General features: G+C 47.5%; 1 protein-coding gene and 1 pseudogene across 2 annotated transcripts in view; both read right to left on the bottom strand.

Annotated features, from left to right (window-relative positions):
- Nucleotides 1–13,303, bottom strand: part of ADCY8 (adenylate cyclase 8) — a 131,790-nt gene extending 118,487 nt beyond the window's left edge. The window contains exon 1 of one of the 2 annotated variants that reach the window (XM_069780068.1): nucleotides 12,310–13,303. In XM_069780068.1, coding sequence (XP_069636169.1) covers nucleotides 12,310–13,254 — 945 coding nt within the window. In that variant the 5' untranslated portion in view covers nucleotides 13,255–13,303. The remainder of the gene's footprint in view (nucleotides 1–12,309) is intronic. The other variant, XM_069780069.1, reaches the window with a different exon arrangement.
- On the bottom strand, nucleotides 1,544–10,209 carry LOC138684552 (uncharacterized; annotated as a pseudogene).
- Nucleotides 13,304–16,944: the final 3,641 nt, after the last annotated feature.

A 16,944-nucleotide genomic window follows, 5' to 3' on the forward strand; every position in this document is an offset into this window, starting at 1 on the left:
TTGCTGTTAAGCAGAAGACAACAATTTGATTTCCAGATTATAGTTTGAGGTTTTGATGATAGTAATTAGAAAAAATGTCTCTTAATTAATGGTGTGTGCATTTTCCATTTTTAAATTGCACCTATAAACTCTCTTTAGATATACACAAAGTTTAGGAATATAGTAAATATTATTTTGACTTGCAAATGTAATTACTGAACCTGAAAGCAAGTTACAAAAAAAAGAATAAAGCATGAAATTCCACAGCATTGCCTTTGCTGAGTATTTGTATTTATCTAGTACAAATATATGTAAATCTATGAAGTGTTTTGAACCTTTAAAGATTTAAATATGAGATATTATTCAATTTTATTAGATATATTTGTTGCTTTTGGATTTTAAATAATGTCAAGTTTAATTACAGAAATCTTGTGTTACAGAAGAAAAACAGAAGTGATCTCAAGGAGGAATACTCTTCCTTCTTGTACATCATCAAAACAGTTCTTTAATACATGACACTTGGATAGACCATTTGTAAATTCAATGAGGAAGTTAGCATGTTCTGCTGTCATGGAAGGTAATCTGGCCACTAAAAGCTTTGTTAGCTGCTTGAAGAGGAAAGAACAGCTACCTTAACAATCTTTGTACTAAGTTTCAAGGCCTCAGGCTATCAAACAACTTAAACTTATACCCATCTTTATGCATATGAGTGCTTTTCTTGACTTTAAAATAATTGGCATAATGTTAAGATGAATTCTTTTACACTCCTTCGCCAAAGTCACATTACCTCTGAGACTCCTCTCTTTAAAGCTTTTAAATTTTATTGTCTTGATTGTTGATGGGATTTGGAGTAAATGAATGCTTACATTAGATATTCTACTATAGAGGAATAGCAAAGAAGAGTGGCTGTCATCAGATAGTGTACATAACTATGCCTTAAGAATAAGTAGACACAAGTACATTTTTACAGGAAAGAAAGTGATAAGTCATTGGAAAATAATTTCTAAGCATGAAGAGCTATTAATATTATAAGAAGATTATTGGTGGCCCTATCATCCTTTACCATCACATAGAAAATATGAACACTTCACGTGTTCTTCTACCATTCTTGTAGCCTCTCAGGTGGCTAACGAAACATAGCAGACAAAAACAATTGCAGAAATGAAATACATATAATAAATTCTTCTTCTCTTCCCATTATTGTCAATAAGCTGCTATTACTCTAGGGATTAGGGAGAACATGGAAACTATCACAGCATCAGTCAGAGTGGCACTTAGCTACATTCTGGAAATGTCAAAAAAATTTTTACAGTAACGTCCTTGGGCAAGATTCATATGACTTAAGTTCTGCCTAAGTCTCAGAGAACAATTTTCACTAGCTACTCTCAAGGACCTTCAGATCTTGGAGGAATCTGCTATAAATCTCTCCATCCATTTGGGGATATAGTGCTTCCTTAGTGCTTCAAGTATAAGCTACTATATAGAATCATAGAATTAGTTAGGTTGGAAAAGACCTTTAAGATCATCAATTCCAACTGTAAACCTAACACTACCAAGTCCACCACTAAACCATCTCCCTAAGCTCCACATCTACACATCTTTTAAATACCTCCAGGTACCTCTTCCCTGGGCAGCCTGTTCCAGTGCTTGATAACCCTTTCAGTAAATAAATTTTTCCTAATATCCAATCTAAACCTCCCCTGCCACAACTTGAGGCCATTTCCTCTCGTCCTACCACTTGTTACTTGGGAGAAGAGACTGACTCCCACTTCACTACAACCTCCTTTCAGGTAGTTGTAGAGCGTGATAAGGTCTCCCCTCAGCCTCCTTTTCTCCAGACTAAACAGCCCCAGTTCCCTCAGCCGCTCCTCATAAGACTTGTGCTCCAGGCCCTTCACCAGTTTCGTTGCCCTTCTCTGGACACGCTCCAGCACCTCCATGTCTTTCTTGTAGTGAGGGGCCCAAAAACTGAACACAGTACTCAAGATGCAGCCTCACCAGCGCTGAGTACAGAGAGACGATCACTTCTCTAGTCCTGCTGGCTACACTATTTCTGATGCAGGCCAGGATGCCGTTGGCCTTCTTGGCCACCTTGGGCACACTGCTGGCTCATATTCAGCCGGCAGTCGACCAACACTCCTAGGTCCTTTTCTGCTGGGCAGCTTTCCAGCCACATTTCCCCAAGCCTGTAGAATTGCATTCGGTTGTTGTGACCCAAGTGCAGGACCTGGCACTCAGCCTTGTTGAACCTCATACAATTGGCCTCAGCCCATCCGTCCAGCCTGTCCAGATCCCTCTGTAGAGCCTTCCTACCCTCGAGCAGATCAACCTTCCCTCCCAACTTGGTGTCATCTGCAAACTTACTGAGGGTGCACTCAATCCCCTCATCCAGATCTTTGATAAAGATATTAAACAGAACTGTCCCCAATGTGCTTAACACCTTGATCAGGCAAACCAAATATACACCTCCCACTCAGCTTCATTGTAATTCAGAGGAGGACAGGCAGGGGAGAGGCTGCATCCCTGCAGTGCACTAAACAGCATCAAAGAACGTCTTCGGAATGCAATCATCTATGATGCTAAACCACCAGAATGGTTGCAGGCACTGTTCTGGCCTTGGTCAGCCACACCTCCATCCATAGTTCCCACGCATAGTTTGGCAGTCATCATAGACCTGTTTTTCCCACCACACAGGTTAGATGCAGGCACCTTGTTTTGGATGAGTCAATACAGCTACAGCCTTTGGGGAGAGGGATGGTCTGAATACTGATATGTGTTCTAGCTTTGCTTAACTCTTTGGGCAGCACAGAGTACAACCTGAGACCTACTATCTTCAGACAATTTCACTCAGTGCCCAGGAAGGAGGAAATTTCTCCTTGCTCAAGAGCTTACAGCATTTGCAGAAGGATCAGGACTTGTTTTCTGGTTTTCCTTCAATTCTAGGTGAGGCAGTTTGAATCTATGGATCCCAGTTCTAGGAAAGAGACCTATTAAGGCAACAAATTAATCAAGGTCAGAATCTTCTCCATTCCTCTCATTGAAACTGGTTCACTGCATGGATGTGAAAACAAGAAGCCTGAGATCACAGGGAGGCCAGCTGAGGAGGTGTCTGGCTCTGTAGCCCAGTGCTCCAAGCACAACCTTGTATAAACTACATGGCAGGTACTTTAAAGTCTCCTCAGCACAGATGAACTAATGTAAAGGGATCTTGGAGTCACTGATGATGGGGCTGAAGTAGAACAGAATAGAATAGAATAGAATAGAATAGAATAGAATAGAATAGAATAGAATATTTCAGTTGGAAGGGACCTACAGTCTTCATCTAGTCCAACTGCCTGACAAACTCAGGGCTGACCAAAAGCTAAAGCATGTTGTTAAGGGCATTGTCCAAATGCCTCATAAACATTGACAGGCTTGGGGCATTAACCACCTGTCTAGGAAACCTGTTCCAGTGTTTGACCACCCTCTCGGTAAAGAAATGCTTCCTAATGTCCAGTCTAAACCTTCCCTGGCGCAGCTTTGACTCATTCCCATGTGTCCTGGTATTACTGGATACCAGAGAGAAGAGGTCAGCACCTCCCTCTGCCCTTCCCCTCCTCAGGAAACTGTAGAGAGCAATGAGGTCATCCCTCTGCCTCCTTTTTCCCAAACTCAACAAACCCAGGGTCCTTAACCACTCCTCATAGGACATGTCTTTCAGCCCTTAAGAGAATTCTGTGGAACCAGATCTTTTAAAAAAGAGTGAAGTTGTATGCAAACATTCCCACTACATTCAATGTATTCATTATTTAACAAAAAATATGTGTGGCTGACAGAAGTCAACACAGTATTCCTCTTTTGATGCATCATGGAAAGTGATGGGCATGTTTTGCACAAAAACCTCAAAGCAATTGAATGTATTAGTCACATATTACAGCAACTGAGAAAGGCAAATTTTCAAATCAAATGAAGCACAGAAACATAAAGTGATATGTGTGGGTCAGCACAGGCCAATGATAAATTTAGTGTTGAAATGGGAATGATCCTCATTCCCAGTCCCTAGCTAAAATCTGTGGTGAATCACACTCCTTCTTCTAAAAGAATATGCATGTCTGGCATATTAATTTAGATCCACAGTGAGCATGTGTGGGGTGATTTCTATGTCAATTATAACCCTATCTATTATGCTTATGAAGATTATTAATAATAATAAGCATTAGAGATACTTTCATATGTGGCAGAATCATAGGATAAAAGAATGTGTATATCTGGAGCTTGTACGGTTACTTGAGTAACTGCCATAAGATCCAAGCAATTTCTTTACCTAAGATCCTTACTCCAGAGTTATGAAACACCTGGTACACAGTGTAATATCATTTAGTTCTTTTGTGCTGCTTGATTTTCCTGGTTATTATTATTTCTTCTTTGCATTGTGATGTTACCTCTGGATTGATGGATAAGGCTCCTACTGTGGTAGCACTAAAGCAAGCAGCACAGAACAGATAGCTCCGTCCCTGACTAGCTCTCAGGTAAACAAAGCAGCAGAGTTTGAACAAAGAAGAAATAATAAAGTGCCTGGAGATCAGATCCCTCCAAAGAAACAAACTGATTTTTCTAATTAGGATTCTGCCACTGTTGAATGCTTCCACTGATGTCAGTAAAGAGGGTTTTCTGCACTGTATTTTTAAGAGACTGTGCTGTTAAAACAGATGAAAGTAAAGATACGGAAAAATCCAAAACTGTAAAATAATTACTAAATCAAAATTTAAAAAGAAAATTAAGGTAAAAGAATTAAATCATTAAACTCATTCAAATAGTATTTCATCTATACTGGGGGCTACTGTTCTCTAGATTAAGACTAAGAGCATCATATAAAATTATAACACCGACATCAGACTGTTTGGGAGAAGCACAATTAATTTTTTGTTGGGGTTGTGAAAAAAAAATTGGCTTGGGTTAGTTTTGCTTTTTTTTTTTTTACACTGATATGCTTCAGCTGTTTCTCAGACTGCAGCAATGGTTAATTAATGAACTCAGCAACCTTCCTCTCTCCTCTAGGGCTAACTGCATGAAACCTTGCAGCAGAAGAAGCTGGCAAATGAAATAGCAGCACTTCTTAAAATAGTTGCTAATAAACAGAACTCGCGTGATTAAATATTACTCTGTCTGCCAATGGCTGCTTGGCTTTGCAGTTTGCCCTGTGTACATTTCCTGGCATTTTTTGTTCTAGATTAGGAAGCACCACACTGGTATCTCTGTCTGCAGACCTGGGTGTTTGGACAGATAAGAGTGACAGAGCTCACTCCAAGAGATCCCTGGAGGAGCTGGATGCCCACGTTTGTGTTCTCTTTCAGAAGAAATGTGGATTCAGAGCAACGCTTTCCCTAAAGAGGGTCCTGAGAAGTGATCTTCCTGGTTCACCTAAAAATCCTAATGTCTTTGCGATTCTTTGTATTACACTCTGTGGGCTTTAAATCAGGTCCCTAAATCAAGCTGTTGGAAGTCTCTGAGTCAGTCAGGCCCTAATAAGATCCCTTAGTAAGATCCTTAGTTCCGAGAAATGCTAAGTACTCAGTACTTTTTTGTGCTTGATCCCTTTTGACCAGCCAGGTCTCTTTTATCCCTGGTTTGACTGAGCGAGGCTGGTACCAAAATGCTCGAGATTCACTGCATCACTAATTCAGCAATTTGCATTCATCTCCTTCCTTGGGCCAGATTGCAATTCTACAGTCCCTTCTGCGCTGGGGATGGGTACAAGCTGCACTGCACCAAGAACAGAGCAAGTAAAACAGAGTTTGTCTCTGAAGGAAGGGCTAGATGAAAAAAAGCAAAGGCTCAGAAGCCACAAAGCAAGGTCCTTGCACTTCTCATTTGCTGATATATGACTACAAAAGTTTAAGCCAGAAGCCTATGTTGAATGCCACCATGCTCTTACAGATCCCTACACAACATGCAGAAAGAATCCAATGTCTCAGATTGAATGAATATAAAATAGCCAGCATGATGAATGGGAGGAAAGCTAGCTAGGAGGGAACTACTAAAGGCATAGAGTATGTCTTAAATTTTTCCCCAGGATTTAGAGATTCACTGTGAAGATTTTCCCCTATATTTGGGCTTCTCAGCCCCAAGCCCCCTTCCCCTCCATCCCCAAGGGCACTGCCTATATATTTTTGTTCAAAAGCTGAACTGCCTCTTAAAATAGTTATATATCTTCTGTATAGCAGCTCAATGGCTGGAGGCTCACCCCTCATTCAGTATCTCCTGCCTCCCTGGGAAATGCCCTCCCCATAGGCTGTATTTGCTTTTGAGGAGTTGGAGGGGCAGTAGATAAGGAGGGAGAGAAATTCTCTGGGGAAGCTGTACCACTCTGAAAAAGAGACTCAAGATTCATTGGGTCAGAGAGAGGGGAACCAGACTGTACAGTCTGCTGGTTGGGACATGTGCTTGAGGGAATGATTTAATAACATTATATAAAACACTAAAATGTTCAGCAAGGACACCACCAGAGTTGAATTCCTTAATCAGTTGGTTACAGGGTCAGGATTATTCTTTCTTTCTTTTTTTGGCCCGCTGGATCTTAACCTCTTATCTTCCCAGAAGAACAGCTGTGCTAGGAATGGGGGAAGGTTTGCTTTGAGAGTCTCTGGTGAGGTAAGAGAGGTGGATTTCAATCCCCTCTAGGGAAAAAGGATTTAAACCCTGGTCTGCTACACCCCAGGAACATCTTCATCACTGCATTTGTTATACAGAGGAAGAGCACAATCCCCTTTTCAGCAGGCTTTGACATCAGGTAGGCACTGTGTGTGTAGTACAACTGCAAAATGTGTTCCCACTAGAACAGTGTTTGGATTCTGGCTAGGCTGCTTGGTAACTTTGAGTCATTGAGGCACTTCACGGGATGCCCAGGAACAGAAGTGCAGTTAAGTGCAAGAAGACTGCACTTAAAGAAATGTGATGTTAACAAGGTGCCTCCAGGGATGGGGTGCTAGGCAGGAGCTGATTAAGGGTTTTCAGGTTTGGAGTTTCTATCAGCCTAAGCATCACTTTAAAAGCTTAATTCCATTCTGTTTACTAGATTTCACCTTTTACATGAAACACTTTAGTGTTTCTTGTGCTTAGCCAGATATTCTGGAAATAAGGAAAATGGAGGAAGGAGTCCTTCCACTCGCCACCTTCTCTGCCCTCTGAAAAGAGAAGAATCCATTAAACAGTTCTAGTTTTGCCCTCTTCTCTTTCTTGTCCAAATCACATCATTTACAGGGTTGAGAAGTGCAGTAAGAGGATGGAATGGAGATGTTTATCCCCTTCAGTCTTCTGTACAGGCTAATAAGGATCATTCCAGCATGATCTGCTGTTAACTGTCAGCTGTAAGTGCACTGCTCTGGTATGTGATTATTTTGCATTAGATGCAGCTATTTTAGAGCGTATGCCTCTTTCTAGGCCATAAGAAACAGCAAGCAAGCAATAAACAAAACCTTAAAAAACAACCCAGAAGTGTCCTGACAGCAGAAGAAATGTCACATCAAATCTAGCAAAGTAACTTTCACTGAGAACAAGTGAACTAACTGTTGTAGGCTGAAACTCACTGATAAAAGCAGGTTTCATTCATGTTTCTGCCTAAGTTCCTCCATTTTGGAGGAACTCTCTGAAGGCAATTAATCATCAAATTGTAAATATAAGTAATGCATTTGCCCTACTTAGCACAACAATGATGCAGCTGCTTCAGAGAAAAGTGTATCCAATTCTAATCTAATTACGTTGTGACCCACTGATACTGGTCAGGTGATATTACAGGATATAAAAGGAAACCAGATCATAATCCAGTCTAAAATCACACAATCAGGTTATAAGTCACCCACAAAGGACTAGGGCAGAAAAACAAATAGTAAATAACACTATGAAAGCAACCATAACGATAAAGGTGGAGTGTTTTGATTCTGATTCTCAGATGGCAGCCAACTTTGAAATATACCTTACAGATTTAACAGATACTTCACAAGCATCTGAAATATGCTTGTAAAAGCTGCCAGTTGCCATTGTATAATTATACAGATTTATCTCTATAGGACTCCTTGTCACTTCATGTATTCTGCCTTTTCCTCTATTAATAATCCCGAGCGAGGGTTTGGGAAAAAAAAGAAAGCAAGCAAAAATTGCTATATTAATTCAAAGAACTGCCTAGACTTGGAAAGACAGATGCTAACAGAAGGAAAAGAATGAGCTTCCCCAGTCTTGCTATTAGCCACTTCAAAGTTTTTTCCAAAAGTATTTTTAAAGGTTTTTTTAATATGTGTAATTTAGGACTTGATCCTTCAAGGTATGCCTTATGCAGGTGACTTACTCACAAAAGTAGGCTTACTGACTCTGGTGGAATTTACTCACGTGAGTGAAGAGTGGAGAAGATTAAAATCCAGAGTATGTTTGTAGCTTACATAATTCCAAGCCTGTCAAAATTCATATCTATATTATCATCTGCCTATGTTACATAACAAAAAGGAGCTCAGAGTTTTTTTGTTCTTCCCCATATGCCTGAAACACATATATGGTCTTAGAAATTTTGGACTGTATACTACATTAACACCAAGGAAAAAGTAAGAAAGAATGCAATACAAGTTAAACTTTCATTCTGGGGAATGTCAGAGGCAAAACCCACCCCCAGGACGGTATCTGACCAGGCACACAAATCAATGCACTTGTTTACCAGTAAGATCTTGCATTTGTTTCCTGACAGACTCTTTAGTCAAGTCAGTACCAGTGTTGCCTTTACCTACATCATGGTATCAGGCCCTTTTTTCATGCCTTTCCACTGGTTGAGCAGCAGCACATTGCTCAGCATTTCAGCCTGAGGTCAGCTGGGTTTAAGGGTGGTCATATTTCCCCAGAAGCACTGAGCACTTGGCAGGATTGAAACTAGTGAGTCTACGTTTGTTTTGTTGTGTTTGGATTTAAAAAAAAAAAACAAACTAATTTCAAGGCAGGCTTTATCCTTCACCTTTACCTAGCATGCTGGTTCAAATTAATTTTGAGATGCAAGGGAAGAAAATTCAGATGACCTCTTAAGTGTTACTGCAAGAAAAAATGGTGAACAGTGGAGATTATTTGTATTCATGATAATGAATACTTTGTTAACTTCAACAAATAGCTGAATCAGGCAGTAGTACTGCATGCTTGTGTTCAGCATTACTAACAATTTGAACTGCTTGTGAACATATTTATCAATGAAAGCTAAGATTAATTAAGAGATTAAGGGAGAACAGATCACAGCACTTGATTTTCCTCTTGTATAAACTGTTGCAACTTTATGAGTTTAGATAGCCTTATAACTGATTTATACCTGCGTGACTGAGAAGAGGATCAGAACCATTGTGTCCGTGGATGCTATCGGGTACAGTAATAAACTGACTCCAGGGTAGACAATTCTTTCTGTTCAAAATTGAATTCAGTGTTTTCTCTGCATTAAAACCTGGTCCCCAAAATCAGTGGAAAACCCATTATCTGTACCGTGATCAGAGTTTTACCCTCTGCTTTTTCTTTTATTGTATACTCTAATTCTTGGGTTTGGTCCATTTGTAAATAGCTGTCTGCATCCTGAGGCACAGCAAGATGGTCACAGGTATTGCCACATAATCAAATAGTTCATTTAGTCTTGTAAGGCTTCTCTGAAGGGAAGATGCAGTATTTTACCTGGGAAAACAAGCCCTGTGATAAAAGAGAGTTGCTTTGCCTGCAAGATCAAGAAACCTGTGTTGTCTGAAAGATTTCCTCTATAACCTTGATGACACAGCCCTTTAAATTCTCTGTGTTCACCTGCCAAGGAACAGGTACATACCCTTCATCAGCCGTAAAAGCCCTCGTTCTCTAACACTTGAAAGCGCTCTGGGGGAAAAAAAAAAACAACATCCAAACCAAAAAACCCAAAAAAACCAGAAGACGTGGTGCAACAACCCTAGGAAGTAAGAAAGCGGGGCCGCGCCTCTCCCCGGGCGCCAGGTCCGGCTCCCCCGAAGCCCCCCGGGCGGCGCGGTGAGGAGGCAGGGCCTGAGGCGGGGAGGCGCGGAAAGCGCGCAGCGCCCTGCGCGGGGGCGCAGCCGGGGCGGAGGCGGCGGGCAGGCGGCGGGCAGGCGGCGGGCAGGCGGCGGGCAGGCTCCCTTCGGGGGCCGCTGGAGGGAGCCCCCGGGCCGCGTAGCGCCGCGCAGCGCCGCGGCCGGTTTCAGCACCGCGCCGGCGGACAGCGCCCGGGCGGCCGCGCATCTCTCCGCCGCGGCGGGGAGGCTGAGCGGGGAAGTGTGGGGGGGGGGGGGGAGCGGGTCCCCGTCCCCCTCCCGGCTGCCCCTTGCACCGGGGTGGGGGGCAAAGCCCGGGACGGGGAAGGGTCCGGCCTCTCCCGTAGGGGCTTGGAGGCAAAGGGCCGAAGCGGCGCATAATGAGGCGACGTTAAGCCGGAGCCGGCGTGAATCAACACCGACGTGTGGCAAGCTGTGCGGATCCTGTTAAGGAGATTTATATATGTAGTTCATGAAGGCAATCATCTGGCTGGTAATCTCTCATTGTGCACCGCTCAAAGGCAGTTCATTCACACAACTGGCAAGGTACTGCGCTGCAAAATGAAGATATTAGTATCTCTCCTGAGAATTGTCTTTGTTAGGAATGTCTGTGGGAAATGTGTGTGTGTGTGTGCGCACGGACTGGCTAAACAGCTGTGATACCTGTGCGTAATGAGATAGCAGCACATTACTCATAGCTCCAGGATAGGATATGGAAGTAAATTAAGAAATCGGCACAACTCACACAGCTTTTGACCCAGCACTATTAGCACCCGCAGCGCATGGGAGTGGGACGTGGCACGCAGCTGCAGTTCATTCATCAGCACGTTACCGAGAGCTGAGGGACAACTCGGCGCAGTCTAATTGTCTCGCACCCATAGGGCTCAGCCAGGCACACACACTGGGGCAGCTTTTCCTAAAACAGGGTGAGCCTGGCCACTGGGAAGTGAGGTCAGGCAGCCCACAGCTAACAAGTGTGTGGAGGAGGAAGGGGATGGACAGGGGTGGGCAGGTGTTTCAGGAGGGCCAGGGTCTGAAGGAGATAGATGTGTCCCAAGAACCATCATCATCAAAACTTCCAGGTGCAAGATCAGCCACTTCCCAGCTGCACATCCAGGCATTCACATAAACAACATGCCACCAACAACACATTCCTCTGCACCTTCCCTCCTTTGGGGATAATCTGCCAGTACCTCCACCCCCTTCTCCCTGACTCCCTGGAGCTAGCCAAATGGAGATGATAATCTGCTGTGAAATATTGGTAGCACAGAGCTGTGACAGTCTGGGAAGGGAGGGGGAAAGGGAGCAGCAAGAATCTCTGGGATGAAGTTGCCCTAGAAAGGCAGTGTTTTCTTGCCTTGCAGGGATGTCAGGAGTTTGATGCATTCTCACTTTTTTTTTTTGTGGAAGAAGCCAGGTGAGTGTAAAGTGAGATTAGTCCTGGTTTTAACTCCCCAGACCTATACCTTGCCCGGTGCCTCTCAGTGGTTTGCACTGCACCACCACTTCCCCATGTAACCAGTACTCTGTCCTAGACATCACTTGTAAGGATGCAGCACAACAATGTTTGCCCAAGACCACCAGCAGAAAAGGCTTCTTGGTGCCCTCCAAAGGCAGCCTAGGATCTCACACCAAACCTCCAAGGGGAGTTTTCCCTGATTTCACTGGGCATCGCTTTGCTCTCCTTGCAAAAGAGCGTCATGCTTTGCTCCTGTTTTCCCATAGCCCAGATCAAGCTGCGCTGCACATAGGAAAGTACCAGTCCTCCCAGCAAACCCAGAGTTAAAAGGCATAGAATCACAGAATCATAGGATCATTTAGGTTGGAAAAGACCTTGAAGATTATTGAGTCCAACCGATAATCATGATAAACCGATAAACATGAGCGAGTAAAATGAGAGACGAGCAGTGGGAGGGTTTGGCTGAGACAGAGTCATCTCATGCCATGGACCACTGCTGGAAGTAAGGGAGGGGAATGGTAAATGACCCATCCTCCCCACTTGCCCCAGGAGCTCCCTTCCTCAAAGCTATTTCAAGGGATAACAGTGAAGTAAACTTACGAGGAGAGGGGGGCAGAGTGGTCAGGAAGTGTCCCCATCCCCAGCTTGAGGTGAAACCTTGGGATAGGCAGTGGGGGACTGAGAAGGGGGAGAGGAGAAGGTTGCATTTTGCCAACAGTCTCCCCTCCAGGTAGTGAACCTCTGAGCACCTGACTAAAAGGGAGAGGACCTCTTGGGACACCCCACACCTCCTCTCACCCAGAGTAATGGAGAAAGAGGAAGGTTCCCACCCTTTCATCACCACAGTACCTGGTTGAGGGAAGTCACGGCCAACCTGGGGATAACCAGCTGCATGACGAGCTGCAGGACAGAGGTGACCAGCCCAGCCAGGATGGCCCAGGTGAGTGGCAGCGGGAGCATGCTGTAGGTTGCAAAAAGCGTGAAGAGCACATAGCCAATGCCGTCCCCAAGGAGGCCACAGCCCAGGCCGGCCGCCAGGATCTGTGTGGCCATGGCCACCCAAGTGACCACACCGCTGTACTGCAGGTAGGTGTACGAGGTCGTGTCCTTCCTGACCACCACTAAGGCACAGATCACCACCTCGATGCCGGTGAAGAAGCCCAAGAGGATGCCCTTAATGGGGTCCATGGGAGCAGAGGCCAGGGTCAAATGGAGGAACAGCAGGGTCAGCTTGGTCAGCACATCCAGGATGTTCATGACCACCTCGGATTTGCGCCGCTGGCCCAAGAAGTAGCGCTGGTAAAGGCGCTCCAAGTCCCGAGACTTGAAGGAGTTGCGGAGAGTGGGGAAGATCACCCCGCGATAGGTATAGCCCCAGTTGAGGAAGAAGTCGGAGTTGCTGGGGGCACAGTCCAGAGGCAGAAAGCCCAGGTCCCCGCTGCTGCTCGTGCGCTCCGGGAAGACTTTGGTGCCTCCGTTGTTGTGGCGTTCACCACCCAAACTCCGTCCGGCCGACTGTCGCCGGAGGTGGTGGTGGTGGTGGTGGTGGTGGTGGTGCGGAGGGTGGGGGTGGTGGTTGGGGCAGCAGGTCTCCTCGGAGCTGAAGCCTTTGCCCCCACCGCTGCTGCTGCCGCCGCTGCTGCTGCTGTGCTCCTGGATGAAGCGCTGCTCGGTGATGTGGCGCACGGCCGTCTGCCACAGCAGGCGCTGGGGTCTGCCGCTGCCGGGGGGGGTCCTGTTGATGGTGTAAAGTTCATCGCTGTCGCTCAGGCACCGCACCTCCGAGAGCTCCATGGCGGTGACTGGCGGGGGGCAGAGGACCGGCGGGGGGGGGGGGGACACGACGGGGGACGGGGGGGAACGGGGGGGACGGGGACGGGGACGGACCGTCTTTGGGGAGGGGAGCAGGGGGAGGGATGGAGCCGCGGGAGCGGAGGGAGGGGATGGAGAAGGGCGGGTGGCGGCGGCGGGGGGGGATCACATTTATAGGCAGGTCCCTGGGTCCGGCGGTTTGGCTGGCGGCGGGGCTGGTTTGCCGCCGGGGGAGGGGGGTCGGCGGGGCGGCTGCGCCGGCTCAGCGCAGGCGGCCCTCGCCCCGCACCCGCGCCCGCGGAGCCCCGCGGAGCCGCATCCCGCGGAGCCCGGCTGCGGCGCAGCCCCGGCGCCCCGGCGGGCTGGGTGCTCGCCCTCCTCGGGGCGGTGAGCAGGGAGGGAGCCGAGCCGCGGGTCCGGAGAGGAGGAGGAGGAGGGAGGAGCGGAGCATCTACGGGAGCAGCCCCGCTGCCCGGCGGGCGATCCTTGGCCCCATCCGGAGGCTGGAGGCGCGGAGGGCTGGGGGGGAGCCGCCTTGCAGAGAGACGTTCAGAGCGGGCAGCTCTTCTTTCCGGGGATCCCGGGGCTCGGCTCCGCGGTCTGGTGCCCGGGAGCTGCTGTAATCCCCGCGGCTGCGGTCAGCGGGAGCCCTGCGAGCTCGGGCGGGAGGGGAGAGGCGGCCGGGTCGCGGGCATCCTCGGTCACGGCGCCGGAGTCGCCGGCCGGGGGTTGCCCGCCCGCATCCCCCCGGCGGCGGGGCATGCCCCGCCGGGCGCTCCGCCCTGGCTTACGGGGCGCCTCTGCCCGGCGGGGCCCGGGGGCTGCCATCCATGGCAGACGCTCGGCTTGCTTGGTAACGAGAAAAAAAAGGAGGGAAAGAAAGAAAGGCGGAAAGAAAAAGGAAAAAAAAAAAAAACCAACAAAAAAACCAAACCAAACACCAAAACCCAAGGCTAAAAAAAGCGAATGCGCGGGGACCAAAAATCCCGCCCTAAACTCAGAGCTCTGGGAAGACCGCTGGGAGCATCCCAACTTCTCCGCGGGTCAGAGCGGGGAAGGCTCCGGCTCTGGGGCTTCCCCCGGCAGCGGGGAGGAGGAGGAGAAGGAGGAGGAAGGGCCGAGGGGCAGGAGCGCAGGGAGCGCGGCAGCCTGCGGGGAGCCGGCGGCCGGTGCTGCCCCGGGAGCCGCGGGGACCGGCACGGCGGAGCCGCCGCCGCCGCCGGAGTGGTGCTGCGGGAGGGCGGCCCGGGAGGAGGCAGAGCCCGGCGCGGTCAGCTGATGCCCACGACGTCGGCGGGGCTGCCCGCAAACCCCCCCTCCCTGCCCGGTTAAAGCAGCCGCAGCAGCGGTGCCGGGAAGGGGGGACGGCGGGCGGCGGCTCGGAGGGGACCCGGGGCAGGTGCCCTGGTCCCCGGAGGCTCCTCCGGGTGGCTCTTCGGTTTCTCCAAGCTGCATTTCTCTAGATGCCCCGGCGCTCCCGCAGTGCCTAGCAGATTCCTCCATCCCTTCCGCTAAGTGAGAGCTGATGCTGAAGTGGGGCATCCCTCTGCCCGGGCACAAGGGAGGGCCGGCCCGGGCCTTGCTGGGGAGTTAAGGCTCTTGCCCAGGGTGGGAGAGCCTTGGGAACCACTTCACCTCCACCTGGGTGAGCTCAGACCCTCTGGGAAAGGCGCTGTCGCTGCCAGGACCGTGGCTCTGACCACCCTGTGCTAAGTGAGTGCGTTGGTACGTGTGATGGCTCCTATCCTGTCGGCATTTACATTAAGGCCACTGGATAAATAACAGAATCTGTCCCGTGCACAGAGACTGCAGTTAGAGCTGCTCCTCACTCCCCCGTGTTGGCAGATGAAATTGTCCCTGCTCCTCTGCTTGCGGGCTGTCTGCGACAGCAAACCTGGATGCTTTGTGCAAGGTGGCACAGCCTGGAGAGGAGGGGTAGGAGGTATCCGTCTTTACCTCTCCCATCCCTCCTCTGCCCAGAATAAAGTTTGTTAAAGTGGCTGAACCCCGTCCTGGGGGAAAGGCAGTTTTGGAGATGAAACCCTGCCGCTAGAAGCAGCTGAAACAGAAATAGTCTACACATAAGACTACTGCAAATAGAGGGAGAGGTGTTTTCTTTGTTTTTCAAAAGACAAGAGTGATGCCTGCTGAATTCTGTGAGATAAATGTTCAGCTGCCTTCTGTCAACAGTGAGGATGTGTGTGAACAGAGGCCCTGCCTGGAAGGGAGCTGTGCTACCCCACTCGGAGCTCTGGCTTCTGTTGGGATTCCAGATGCTTGAACGCGGCATGTGATGCTTGACTTTGAGTGGGCCTGAGCCTCCATGAACACCCCTCTGACTGTCATTATTTAATTCACCTTTTATTATTATTGTAAGGAAGGCATGGAGATTTAGGAAGGATTTCACTGATTGTTTCTGTATTTGCACTACAATGGATTTGGGGACTCCAGCCAACTCTGTGTCCCATGTGTAAGGCAGGTTTTGTACAGATATAAGCAGAGGAAATTCTTGTTCTTGAGAGCCCAGATAAGGAATGAGTGGTGCTTTTGTGAACAGGGATGGGTCTTTCCTGTGGTTCAGCGTGACCCTGCTAACCTGGAAAGGGTTAATACTAGTTTCACAATAATAATAGAGATACACATCCTTACTCCTCGATAAATCCCATGGAAATCACAGCACTTCTTGAAGATGAAAATGTTACTGTAAGTGGGGAAGTCTTATATAAAGACTTACTTATTTCTTTTATAAAAGAAATTATAATTATTAGTGATATTACCCCAGAGCACAGAAAGAAAGCATCTTGCTCATTCAGACTGCTCAACACAAATCATGCTAAATCAAAGGAAAAGGAGACAAATATGTAATGCAGCTTAAGGAGACACCCATTCAAAAGAGATAAGATGAAGCCAAGACAAGGAGCTCTCAGTTCGCTAATGTTGCTGTAATCACTGCATCACAGTGCTGGAAGGGTCCTCGGGCCCCACAGCAGAGTGAGCTCTACCCTCACCATTGTGCCTGGGATGGAGGCTCTGTACATCCCCAGGCAGCCTATTTCTATGCTTCTCCATCCTTATCATTTTCATATCTAACCTGAATTTTCCTTGTAGCATTCTCTAAGCGTGTCACTTCTTGTCCATCCACCATGGGCAGGGAGAACAGATTATCCTGGCAGTAGTCTATACATATGTAATGAATGTGTCTTCCATCCGTTCCCTCTTCCCCTTCTCATTTCTTAAACTAAACAACCTGATTTCTGTCATTTATTTTCCCCCACAGGTCACATTTTCTAGGTCTCTGATTGTTCTTTTTGGTTTGTTCTGGATTCTGTACGCTTGTTTCATGATTTTATTTTCTTTTTTCCCCTCTGTGAGATGCCCACAAATCAACTCGGTTCTACAGTGGAAAGATGTCTTATGTCTATGAACTATGTCTTATGATCTGCACGCCTATTTATACATCCTGTGAGATGTCTGCCTTCCTCTCAGCACAGGTTTATCCACAACTGATGACCTACTGAAACTTCTTTGCTGTCCTCAAGGCCTAGGCAGGTGTTACTGGCTCCATATGTGCATAACATCCTACATGAAGTATTTTGCACTTCCCTTCACTCAAATGTATTGTAGTTTTTCCATCTTCTATGCCCAATTTGCTTAGAACATGTTGAATACTAA

This window comes from Haliaeetus albicilla, chromosome 3, assembly GCF_947461875.1.
Source record: "Haliaeetus albicilla chromosome 3, bHalAlb1.1, whole genome shotgun sequence".
NCBI classification, from domain to species: Eukaryota; Metazoa; Chordata; class Aves; order Accipitriformes; family Accipitridae; genus Haliaeetus; species Haliaeetus albicilla.